The sequence below is a fragment of the Neovison vison genome, chromosome 10, assembly GCF_020171115.1.
Source record: "Neovison vison isolate M4711 chromosome 10, ASM_NN_V1, whole genome shotgun sequence".
Classification (NCBI taxonomy): Eukaryota; Metazoa; Chordata; class Mammalia; order Carnivora; family Mustelidae; genus Neogale; species Neogale vison.
Window position 1 is genome coordinate 50,186,774 of NC_058100.1, and position 12,839 is coordinate 50,199,612.

At 37.1% G+C, this 12,839-nt stretch overlaps 1 protein-coding gene across 6 annotated transcripts in view; it reads left to right on the forward strand.

Moving 5' to 3' along the window:
- The window catches only part of SMG7 (SMG7 nonsense mediated mRNA decay factor), a 90,805-nt gene that overhangs the window by 64,315 nt on the left and 13,651 nt on the right, over positions 1 to 12,839 (forward strand). For all 6 annotated transcript variants that reach the window (XM_044267264.1, XM_044267265.1, XM_044267267.1 and 3 more), the window contains 8 exons: positions 1,427 to 1,598; positions 2,777 to 2,848; positions 3,723 to 3,873; positions 4,255 to 4,390; positions 8,518 to 8,680; positions 9,382 to 9,538; positions 10,585 to 10,655; positions 12,291 to 12,351. In XM_044267264.1, coding sequence (XP_044123199.1) covers positions 1,427 to 1,598; positions 2,777 to 2,848; positions 3,723 to 3,873; positions 4,255 to 4,390; positions 8,518 to 8,680; positions 9,382 to 9,538; positions 10,585 to 10,655; positions 12,291 to 12,351 — 983 coding nt within the window. The remainder of the gene's footprint in view (positions 1 to 1,426; positions 1,599 to 2,776; positions 2,849 to 3,722; positions 3,874 to 4,254; positions 4,391 to 8,517; positions 8,681 to 9,381; positions 9,539 to 10,584; positions 10,656 to 12,290; positions 12,352 to 12,839) is intronic.

Sequence of the window (12,839 nt, forward strand, 5' to 3'; positions counted from 1 at the left end):
GGGATGATAGGCAGGAGGCAGACAAGAATGAAATAGGTATGCTTAGGCAGAGGAGTTAGTTCTGACCAGGAGGAGGTTCCTTTAATAGTGAGACTAATGGAGAAGGAAAAAAATGGGTGGTTTATATAATGTCAAAAGTCCCTTCCAGATCTGTAATACTATCAGATCTGTTATATATGCAAAGATATGAACTGACCTAGGGGTTAAGAATGTAAATCTCAAGGGGGCACCTGGGTGGCTTAGTTGGTTAAGCGGTGGACTCTTGATCTTAGCCCAGGTCTTAATATCAGCATCGCGAGTTTAAGCCCGTGTTGGGCTCCATGCTGGGTGTGGAACTTACTTAAAAAATCAGTCGGTCTTCTATCTCAAGGAACTCCTAAAGTCTGACAAATATGTCGGCTTGTATCTAAGTCCTATTTGTAACCACCCAATCATTAATGTTATTTTGTATGTGTTTCTTTCTTTCTTTCTTTCTTTTTTTAATTACGATTATTTGAGGGAGAGAGAGAGGGAAAGTGGGTAAGCATAAGCGGGAGGAGTAGGGAGAGGGAGAGAGACTCGCTAGCAGACTTTTCACTGAGCGAGGAACCTGAGGCGGGGTTGATCTCATGACCCTGAGATCAAGACCTCAGCTGAAACCAAGAGTTGGTCGCTTAACCAACTGCACCACCCAGGAGCCCTGGTTTTTATGTTTCTAAGAGGAATAGTAGATAATTTCTTGGAGTTGCTTGCTAAATGTGAATGAATACGCTATTTAGGTAAAGTCTTTTTTAATAATGTTTCTGTTCCTTTTGTTTATTTTTTTAAAGATTTATTTATACATTATTTTGGGGTGGGGGACAATGTGTGTGAGAGAGAGAATCCCAGGGAGACTCCCCTGTTAGGGCAGGGCCTGCCAGTGGGCCCATCTCAGGAGCACTGAAATCAATACCTGAGTAAAAACCAAGAGCCAGATACTTAACTGACTGAGCCACCAAGGTGTCCTGCTTTTCCTTCTATTTATTTATTTGTTTGTATTATTTTAAAGAGACAGAGGGAGAGAAGCAGACTCCCTGCTGTGTGTGGAGCCCAACTCTTGGGCTTGATCCCAAGACCCTGAGATCATGACTGGAGCCAAAATCAAGTCAGATGCTTAACCGACTGAGCCACCCGGGCGTCCCCACTCTGTTCCTTTTAGAGGCACATCCTAGATGGCTCTAGTATTTGAGAATTTAAAAGATAAGATTTATAATAAATGTTACTAGTTATCGTATCCTCTTTTCTTCAGTCTTTGCTCAGGTCTCAGTTGTCTATAATGTTAGGTACACATGTTAAAGTATATAAACTTAACTGTTAGACATGTTAAAGTATATAAACTCAACTGTTAGAACACTTCTGACTTACCGATCTGGCTTATCACTAAGTCTTATTCATGTTTTCTTTGTAGTTATTACAAGAACTATGTACAGTGTTTAATGTAGATTTACCATGCCGTGTGAAGTCTTCCCAGTTGGGAATTATCAGCAATAAACAGACGCATACCAGCGCCATAGTGAAGCCACAGTCTAGCTCCTGTTCCTATATCTGCCAGCACTGCCTCGTCCACCTTGGAGACATTGGTGAGCCTTTGGTGTGAAGGAATTGCTAATACATTCATCCTTTTCTTTGGCATAGTCACAGAAGGAAACTCCTTTCCTTCAAACTGAGGATTGCACACAATTTAGATGGTCATTAGTGGAAACTAAAATGTAAATTAAGTTAAATTTTCTCAATATTTTGGAATTGGCAATGGATCTTGAAGGTGTCAACTTCCATATTAAGATTTACGTTTCCTTTGGACTCATGCAGATGTAGGCAAATGAATAAAAAGTGTAATTAAAGCTAAATTTTTCAAAGTGGTGCCATGTCTTCTAAATTCAAAGTATCCTCTTGGAATTGCAGGGTTTGTAAGTTACTTCTTCTGAAGCTATCTTGTCTTCTTTCCTTCCTATCAGTTTATTAAAATCTCTTTTTAAAGTGTTTCCTTTTTACAGTTAAATTTTATTAATATTTTTTATATTTTATCTGCGAGTGTTCTGTAACTTATCCTTAAGGTTAACCTAAAAAGGTTGTAAAACAAATTAACTATGGGATTATGTTTCAACTGTCCTCAAATAATAAGGAATGGAGAACATTACTGCTTTAAGGTCAAAGATTTTTAGATTTCTTGATATAAATCACTGACCTCCATTCGCGGTCACATCAGAGTAAGCACCAAGTTCTGCGCGGAGAATCAGTGAGTAGTGTATTTAGGTTGTTTTTGCTTTCAGTGTATTCTGTGCACACACATGCTTAATATTGCAGTAGGTATGAGGCATTTTCCAAAATCACTGTATAAGATATTGAAGAAATACATAATTTTCAGATCATATTGTATAGTGTTTTTTATTTTGTTTTGTTTTTAAGTGCCATATAACTTACCCCTTCTTGTGGGCCGGCTCCAGGTCACCAGCATAGTCCATAATGGGAGCTGGTGATGCATGACACTGGAGGACCTGAAAATGGGGGCTAGGTAAGCTTTAAAATTGGTTACATGATGAATGTCCCAAATAGGGAAGACCAGATGGACACTTTACACATAATCCTATAGTTAATTTGTTTTAACGTATCTTCGGTCTTTAATGATCTTAAATTAATTTTAATGTGTTTATTATCTTTAGAATTGAAAACTGTAGTTGCTTTGGAAATATTACCCTACTGGTTTTCTATTCATTCGTTTGCTTGTTTTTAAACTAAGCGTTCGTTTTTCTCCTTTCAGCTCGATACAGAAACCAGACCAGCCAGGCAGAGTCCTACTATAGGCATGCAGCTCAGCTTGTCCCCTCTAATGGTGAGTGGGCCTCCTACCTCAACTTGTGGATGACTGTGAAACTTTATAACAATACGGAAAATAGCTCAAGGCTCATCTCGTGTCATCATCTTTTATGAAAGCAAAAGATTTCAAGTTTTGGTATTGTGTTTTGGGGATTTGGTATTGATTGATTTGGAGTCTGGGTCATATTTTTTCTTTTAATTGTATATTCTGTATAACCAGAAATGAATATTTTAATAAGATTATTGTTCTAAGTAAACCAGTATAAATAGAATATCTCCCAGTGTGATCTAAAATTGTTTCAACAAGTTAACTTTGGCTTCCTTAATTACTTATAAAATAATTATTCCTTAATACCACCATTTCCTTACTAGAAAAATTACATTTTATTACCTAAAAGACAGGGCTTTTGTCTTTTGATAACCTCGGGATCGGAATTAGCAGTGGTTCTTGTTTGGTGATCCACATCATTCTTGTTAAGCCATGTTGAAATTTTTGATTCTCGGAGAAGCCCCTTTGAAGCAGGGGGTAGCAGTGTGCACCTGGTTTCCTACTTGGCTGTGGCTGCTTTCCTGCTACAGTGGCCATAGAGACTCATAAGGCCTCATAGAGCCCATAAAGCCAAGATTTGCTGTCTAGCCCTTTCTAAAGTCTTGTTTAAACGTAATAGTACTCTCTCCCCTTATTGTGTACTTCTTAACCTAAACGTGGTGTGTGCTGTTGTGGGAGTGTGCTGTTTTAAATTATGCCCATTTGTAATGAGGTAGTCATGAGATTTACTTTATAAAAAACTCTGCATTATTAACTTAAAAAGTTTAAAAACTGATCATCTGTACTCTGATAACAAGACTGTGCATCTTGGTTACTATAGAATCTTCACTTTCTCCTCTAGGTCAGCCTTATAATCAGTTGGCTATCTTAGCTTCTTCCAAAGGAGACCATCTGACCACAATTTTCTACTACTGCAGAAGCATCGCTGTGAAGTTCCCTTTCCCAGCTGCCTCCACTAATCTACAAAAAGCACTTTCTAAAGCACTGGAAAGGTAGGGTTGACTTTTCCAACAGGAGTTGGTGTAATCTGATGGCCTTCAACTGTCAAATTTGGGCATGCAAGAACTGATAGTTACCTGTGTTGCTCTTCTGTTTGCCTAATTTTTAAAAACACAATTATATTTTAATAGTTTTGCATGTAGTCGTTGCTGAGTTTCAAGCAGTCAGCATCTTATTTGTTCGTAGTAGAGGAATATAGGCTGCCGGATACCGAGGACCCCTCTGAGTGTGTTGCAGATGAAAAGTTAGATGCAGATTCCACTCCTTATGTATCAGGCACTCAAATAATGTGTTTTTGCAGACTTGAAACCTCTGTGAGGAGCTGTTAGTCATTTTGCTGCTTAAGACTCATGGAAATTTTTCTTTCATTTCAGCCGGGATGAGGTGAAAACCAAATGGGGTGTTTCTGACTTCATCAAGGCCTTTATTAAATTCCACGGTCATGTGTACCTGAGTAAGAGCTTGGAAAAGTTGAGCCCTCTTCGAGAGAAGTTGGAAGAACAGTTTAAGGTTAGATTTTAAAAATACAGAGTGTTTTGTCTTGTCTAACAGGAAACATAAAATTTAGGGGAAGCTGACTTCCAGTTTTTATGTCATTACTAAACTATGAACTGTTGGTAAAAATTAAATTTGAAGCATATGGAATTCTTGCATACAACATCCCCTCACTTTAAACAAAGATACCATCTATAGAGAAACATAGCGGCAGTGTTTGCATTAACTAGCTGCGGTTTGGCAGAGAGTACTAAAATGAGGAAAAAACAACTTCTTCCTTCCTTCCTTCTCAGATCAGGCACCTTTCTTTCTCGGTTTTGAGAATACACTTTTGATGGTTTTTATATTCTAGGTAGGGTTCTGGTACCTACTTTATAATACTTCATTCTGCAAACCTAGTTCTATATTCTCATAGTGTTTTGATCCATTGGGATTTGTGGTAGTTTGAAGGAAAGAAATGAGAATTTCACGCAACAGGACTATATTTTACCAATTTGTGTAAGGAGATAAAATTAAATAACCTTTGTTCATATGAAAATGATCTTCTATTAGTATATTAAATTAGCAGTTTATATGTAGTATAGTATATGAAATATGGGAGGAGTCAAGAATAAACATTAACTTTGTTTTCAAATTATTTATTCAACACATACTTGATTGCCCGTCAGTCACTGTTTTAGTCACGAGGATCAACAGCAAACAAGACAGTCTAAAGAACATTTCTATTTCTTGGTTACTTCTGGGTATCTAAACACTTGGGGAATTATCTGTAACTGACTTACGGTTTCATAAGTATTAAAAAAGTAATATATTCCAGAAATTGTGAAGTTTAGATACTTAAGAGACATAATTAGCCAAATATAGTCAATGCGAAGTAGTTTTTACAGATAATCATTTTGTAGTTGACACTTCTTATGTATAAGAGATTGTACTAAATAACTATAATAGAAATAGTTTGTTTTAAAATAAGCTTCTAGAGTCCCCTGCTGTTTTCCGCTTCTTTTGGTGGCCTATTTAAACTTTTAACCCATGATTTATAGAGTCAGGTGCATGAAAGGAACAGCTAATTTTTATGCCCTAAGCTGTTCTGTCTGGACAGAACAAACAAGTCTGAAAAGTTTCATTTTAAGTGTTCAGATAGATGAAGGATTATTTTAAAATAACTTATCTTTGTTTGTTTTTGAGGTCAGAACTGAAATTAAATCTTAACTCTTAAAAAAGAGATCTGTAGGGGGTTGCCGGTGATTCTCTCTTTTGAGAGCTTTTAAGTCAGGTTGACAGCCATCTTTCATGGATGGTTTAGGTACAATTTTATAAAATAGCAGAGGATTGGACCAGATGACCTCTTGAGATTGTTCCTGGCTTTGTGTCTATGAAAGATATATTCCCTAAGTGGAGAGAGAGGGGGAAATGAAATCTTCTCTATGTAAGTTATTCTGGTCTAGAATCTAGTCATTTGCATCGGATGCAACCTCAGACGCTGATACTCTCTTCAAGTATAAATGTATAAAGATTTTGTTTATTTATTTATTTGAGAGAGAGCATGTACACACAAGCTGGGGGAAGGGGCAGGGACGAATGGCTCTGTCCTGAGCAGCTAAGGGTAGAGCCTAGTTTGGGGCTCAGTCATAGGACCCCAAGATTATGATCTGAGCCAAAACTAAGAGTCCGACATTTTAACTGACTGAGCCACCAAGGCACCCCTCAAGTACATATTTCTTTCTTTCTTTCTTTCTTTAAGATTTTTATTTGTTTATTTGACAGAGATCAGAAGCACGCAGGGAGGCAGGTGGGGTGGGGGGTGGGGGAAGCAGGCTTCCTGCTGAGCAGAGAGCCCAATGCTGGGCTCGATCCCAGGATCCTGGGATCATAACCTGAGTTGAAGGCAGAGGCTTTAACCCACTGAGCCCCCCCAGGCACCCCTCAGGTATATATTTCTGTATATAAAGTTGTGGGGGGATATGTGGGCAATTGTAAATATACTTTGAAGAATCGTTCCAATGCTCTGAAGTTAAACATAGTATGAGGCAGATCTATTTTAAACTTTACTCATTTCTGAAACATCAGAAGAACATTGTTGGAGTGAAATTTTAGTGTAGTTGAGTAAATATGCAAAAGTGTTTCTAAAGCATATGTAGATCATTAGTATCATCTACATGTAAACTTCAGTGTGTCTGTATAACTAGCAATCTTTAGCTCCTAAGTTGAGGTTTATTGAAAGGCTTAAGGCCTGGGGTTTAGGAAATGAGACACGAGGCTTTTTATATATGTTCACTATGTACTGTTTTTTTCCCAACTGCTCTTGAAGACATCTTTGAGTAACACTGTATCAGCTCCGATCTGATTTTGTTCCTGATGAGGCACTTTACTTACTACAGTGTAATCTAAATTTATGAAGTTACAACGAAATAGTTACACATTTCCTTACAAAGGTGTGGGTTGTGCCTTCACTAAATACTTATGGAGTACCTCCTGTGTACCATACACTTCTCTAGGCTCTTGGGGACAAAAGGGAGACGAAGACAAAGTCTGTGCTTTCTTGAAATTTTACATTATCATTTACATTACTTAGAATGCACTCATATGATTAATGTTTCTGTACATACACTAGAAAATCCCTTAAAGGGCTGTGTTTCTCTTCTGTTGGGTATTGCCATCTAAAATAAAATGCCAGTGGATTAATAGATACATTTTTCCACAAGGAAAAATGCTTTTTGAAAAATAGAAGCTATAATTCTCATTTTATTCCAGTACGCTATATTTGTGTAAATGGTCAATTTAAAAGGTTGTATGTAGAGATTAAAGGAGAACTTCTGTGGGAGAAGTCTGAAGAAGAGATACAATTTCAGAATGTTTTGAAGAAAGGAAAGAAAAATGCTTGATGCCTTTGGAAAAGGAAGAAGCATTCTAGATGTATATACTGGAATGGCAGATGGCAAGGAGGCAGAGAGAGGAGTTTAAGTGGAATTGAATTGTACTTTTCTGCCATGATAATGTAAAAGACCTTGCTAATAGAATCATTAAATTTACTCTGGATATTTCAGGTTCTTTATGTAAATAGAAAAAAAAGTCTTTGGAGCTGGATAAAGGCAGCTGTAAATTTCTCAGATGGTAGGCTCTCTTGTCATTGCTGGTAGAACTGTAAATAAGGTTATCACCATAAGCCAAGTGACAGTGAATCCCCACTTGTATCCATTTCCTAAGAGGGAAGGAGGTTGACTGTAGGTTAAACATACAGTGAAGCGAGGATATCATCTCTAGTAGCTATCAGCTTTATTAGGAACTTGTGTTTGAAATATATTTTATGTGGAAATAAACTAAAAGTCCTGCAGGTGCTAAGGTAAAAGGGTGACTCAGTTGAGGCTGCCGGCTGAGAGCATGGTCAGTGATTTCTTTCTCATAATAACCTGGTTAGCAGGTTGCTGTGAACAACACACAGTTATTAAGTAAAAGGAATTTGATGATGAAGATCATAGATGTGCTTTTCTAAGATGTAGAAGTTACCTATAATACATTATTTATTGTCTTAATAGATCATTACCCCATGTTCCAAAGTAGGTTCTTGTTATCTACCCCATTTATAAGTAAGTTTCTTTAAATTTGTCAAGCCTCTGAAAGAGTAAATTTTATGACAAATTTTGGAAGTCATTCTTTATGTATAACTTATATACGTATGACCAACAGTTCAAAACATTTTTCAGTCTTCTAGTTTGAAATTTCCTTTTTACTGTGTACATCTACTTTCTGGTCATTGGTTCCAACTTAATATTTTACTATGTATGCATTTCTTACAAAACTGCTTCTAATGGATTAAGATGTATATGTTTATTGACTGACTCCCAAAACTTTTTTCTCATCATATTAAAAAACACACAGTTTACAAAAGGGAAAAAAGGTATTGTGAAAAACAGCTCAAAGAGCCCTGTGGTGTCTGGGCTAATTCCTTTCAAGGCAGAGAGTCAGCCAGAGAAACATCAGACCACATCAGACTCTGTTAAAATCCTGGGATTAAGGGTGGAGACATTTACTTATCTGTATCTGTTAGTCATGTGACTTTAAATGCAGACCGCCAGTTTAATTCTTGTGTGGATGGTGGCTCCTGTTCTTGATAATATATGCAGTATTTCTGTCATCTTTTACAGAGGCTGCTATTCCAAAAAGCTTTCAACTCTCAGCAGTTAGTTCACGTCACTGTCATTAACCTGTTTCAACTTCATCACCTTCGTGACTTTAGCAATGAAACGGAGCAGCATAGTTATAGCCAAGATGAGCAGCTGTGTTGGACACAGTTGCTGGCCCTCTTTAGTAAGTATTAAATCATTTAATTTTCTGTGCTGTCTTCTTTGGAAAGCATAATGTTAGGCATTTTCATTATCGTAACAGAGTACTAGTGACATATGAAAATGTGTCCTATATTTCCCAATATTGAATTTGGAGGCCTAAACCCTAAGTTCTATCCTTTTATCTACTCCCATTCCCCTCACCAACTATATCTGTAACTCTTTTTTTTAGGATTTTATTTATTTATTTGACACAGAGTGAGCACACAAGCAGGGGGAGCAGCAGAGGGAGAGAGAGAGAGAAACAGGAGGGACCCCAATGTGGGGCTCAGTCCCATGACCCTGGGATTATGACCTGATCTGAAGGCAGTTGTTTAACTGACTGAGCCACCCAGGTGCCCTTGTAACGTTTTTTTTGTTTTGTTTTGTTTTTTTAAGATTTTATTTTTAAGTAATTTCTACACCCAGCATGAAGCTCCTCCTCACAACCCTGAGATCGAGACTCATATGCTGTACTGACTGAGCCAGCTGGGCACCCCTGTAACATTCTTATCATGTTATCCCTGTAACATTTTTAACGTGGGGGAAAAAAATGCCTTTCTAGAAAAAAGCTGTGAGGTATTTGTGTTAAGTAGGATATAGCAGAAGGCTCATAATGGTAGTTTAATTTGGACTGGTACATAGTTTCAAATATCTTATGCTTTCTGAATACATTTTTCCTTTAAGTGTCTTTTCTTGGCATCCTGTGCAAGTGTCCTCTCCAGAACAAGTCTCAGGAGGAGTCCTACAATGCCTATCCCCTTCCTGCAGTCAAGGTCTCCATGGACTGGCTGAGACTCAGACCCAGGGTCTTTCAGGAAGCAGTGGTGGACGAAAGACAGTAGTAAGTATCTTAGAATTTCATTAGCTTGTGTGCTTTTTTGGTTTGATAGTCCTAGATATGTAGAAACCGCCTCCTAAAACACAACATTTGAACAATGAAATGCTTGTATTTCCTACCTACTCTCTGAAAATTGAACCAAAGACCTCTTTGTGTGCTTTTTATTTATTTGTTTGAATTTCTCATGTGAGGCACAATCTTAAGGATTTCTGGCTCCCTGTGGGTTACCCCCCATTCCTGGCTGCCATCATGGGGAAGAAACGTTTTTCACGTTTCAAAATGAAATTGAAGTAAAACCAGTTTACTTCTTACCTATTACAGTATGCTTCAATTCTGTTTAGAAGTTGAAGAGAAGTGATTTTTTTTTTACTTTTTCCATTATTTTCTGTTTGCCTTAGAGTAATACCCAGTTTAAGTTATGTTTGCTTGTTTTGAGCATAGAGGATTGGAAATTATTTTGGCTCTCACCATTTTCTCTGTAATCTCTACTCAAAATAATTGTGATGTTTCTTAGGAGCTTTTGATTTTATGGTGACAAATGAAAGCTTTCAGTTTACCTTGATATTTTTACAGAATGTGGACTTTTTTATATCATAAAGAAAAGGCATACTCATCACCCTTGAACAGAGAATGTAATTTGTCTGTGGTGTACCCTACCCTGTCACAGATTAAGAACTAGCAATGGGTTCCATAACTGATAATGTATATGACAGCTTTGAAAACATAATATGTTGTTTCTCTAGACAGTGTGTTCTTAGTGAATATCCATTATCAGTGTTTAACAATTTATTTTCACTAATTATTAAATTAGGAGCCTGGGAAATGCTTTGCCATAGTAGGTCTCTGTTGTACATCTTTGACCCTTTTTTTGTATCTCTTATCTAGACATCTTTGAAAATAGGTTTTAGGAAATCATATAGCCTTTAAAATGCTGAAGCAAGGGAAAAAAAATACATAAAGTCCAGGCCCTATAAATAACATTGTAATGACTTATTAGTGTTTTGGTTTCTCTATTTTAAAAAAGTCTGAAATGTCTCTTTAATTTACAGCATTTGGCCCTGGCTAATTTCTCTCCTAAATAGTTTCCATCCCCATGAAGAGGATCTTTCAAGTACTAATGGTAAGGGCTATCTTAATCTTATGTTGTTGACATTGTTCTAAATCACCAATACTAGGCTTAAGGCCAGAGAAAAAACAGGCTCTTGTTGTTAAGTGTTTAACTTAGTGACTTTAAGTTCAGTATCTCAGAAGTGACTTTGAACTCTCTACTCATCATGATTAAGAGGGTGGAATTAGAGAGAATGTTCTTAACATTTCTCCTAGTAGCATATTCTCCTATTTAGCTACTTTTGAATAGGAGTCCAAAGAGAACAGTACCCTTAAATTCTTTCTTCTTCTTTCCTCCTCATTGTTACTATTTTTTTTTTAAAGGTGCTAATGGGAACATCTTTTACTCCGTTAAAATAATACCTGTTTATTATAGAGCATCTGGGACATTGACATATTAAGAACAGGAGTCACTCATGGCTTTCTCATACAAAGATACTTTGTACTTATTCATGTGATAGTGTATTTCTTGGGACATTTTTCTTACATGTATATACACCTGGCCTGTGATTGCTTTCAGATATAGCTTTGCACCTGCTTTTTTTTTTTTTTTTTTTTTTTAAGATTTTATTTATTTATTTGACAGACAGAGATCACAGGTAGACAGAGAGAAAGGAGGAAGCAGGCTCCCCACTGAGCACAGAGCCCGATGTAGGGCTCGATCCCAGGACCCTGGGATCACAACCCGAGCCAAAGGCAGAGGCTTTAACCCACTGAGCCACCCAGGTGCCCCTGCACTTGCTTTTTAAAGTTAACATTATATTGTTAGCATTTTCCTTTGCCATTTAAACATTTTTGAAACATGATTTTTACTGGCTGCATAATATTCTGCTCTGTGAATATGCCATCATGATTTTTTTTTAATTTTTATTATTTTTAAGATTTTATTTATCTATATGAGAGGGAAGAAGGTCAGAGGGAAAAGCAGACTCCCCCTGGAGCTAGGAGCCTAATGTGGGACTCGATCCTGGGACTCCAGGATCATGAACTGAGCCGAAGGCAGTTGCTTAACCAACTGAGCCACCTAGGCACTCTAGGCCATCATGTGGCCTCATTGTCTATTTCCATTAAAATTTTCCCCATTATAAATAATTCTGCACTGAACAATCTGTAGTTGACTCCTTTCTGATTATTTTACTCCTGTCAGATCAGTGCTTCTCAAGTGTTAATTTGCAATGAATCACCTGGGATTTTGTTAAAAATGCGGTTTATGATGAATCATAAACTGGTAGGTTTGGGATAGTACCTACGTTTCTACATTTCTTGCTCTTGGGTGATGTTGGTGTTGTTTTTCAAAACTTTGAGTAAAACAAGGAGATAATCTAAACAATGAGATTACTGGATCTGAGGCTGTAAAGTTTTAAGGCTGCTAGGGAAGAAAGGTCCCATTGTCTCCATTCCCTTAGTGTTGAGTAGTGGGTAAGGAATAGGGGACAGTGTCAAGGACCCAGAGACGACCTGCAGGGATTTGATACATGAATTCTGCTCTCAGGATTACTATAGAGAAGAGCAGAGAACTCTGAGCATTATAGATAGCATTTTTTCTGTATAGAAGATTGTCATTTTCTTGATTTAATGAACAACACTGTGCTGAATAACAGTTCTTAAATTAAAATGTTTACAAATCTTGCTTTCTACCTTTCTGTAGCTACACCACTTCCAGAGGAGTTTGAGTTACAAGGATTCTTGGCTTTGAGACCTTCTTTCAGGTGAGTGGCAGCTCAAGGAGGTTTATTTCATTACCAGTGATTATAGCATTAAAATGAGAAATCAGGCTTGGGTATAAAAGAACCTTAACCTTTGGTCTATCCCAACTTTGTCTTCTTTTCCTAACAGCAACTAAAAGCTTAAGTTTTTTGATACGGAATGGATTTGTATATGTCATGTTTTTACCTGCTGCATAATACACAACTAAGTGCTTTTACAAATATGGGGGAAAGGAAAGGAAAAGAAAATTGCTTCTCCCGGCAATATTTATACACTGGATTTTTTTTATACTTTATTGAAATTAGAGGAGAAGTCTCAAAAATGGGAACTAAATGTAAATCAAAGGATTCTGCTTGACATCTTTCATATCAATAAAGATGATAAAGCAGTTTGTTTTTATAGTCATTCTTGTCTCTTCTCCTCCTTTCAGAGGAATAACTTCTTACTCCTTTTCAAGTCTAACTCTTCCATCTGTGTCCTTGATCCTATC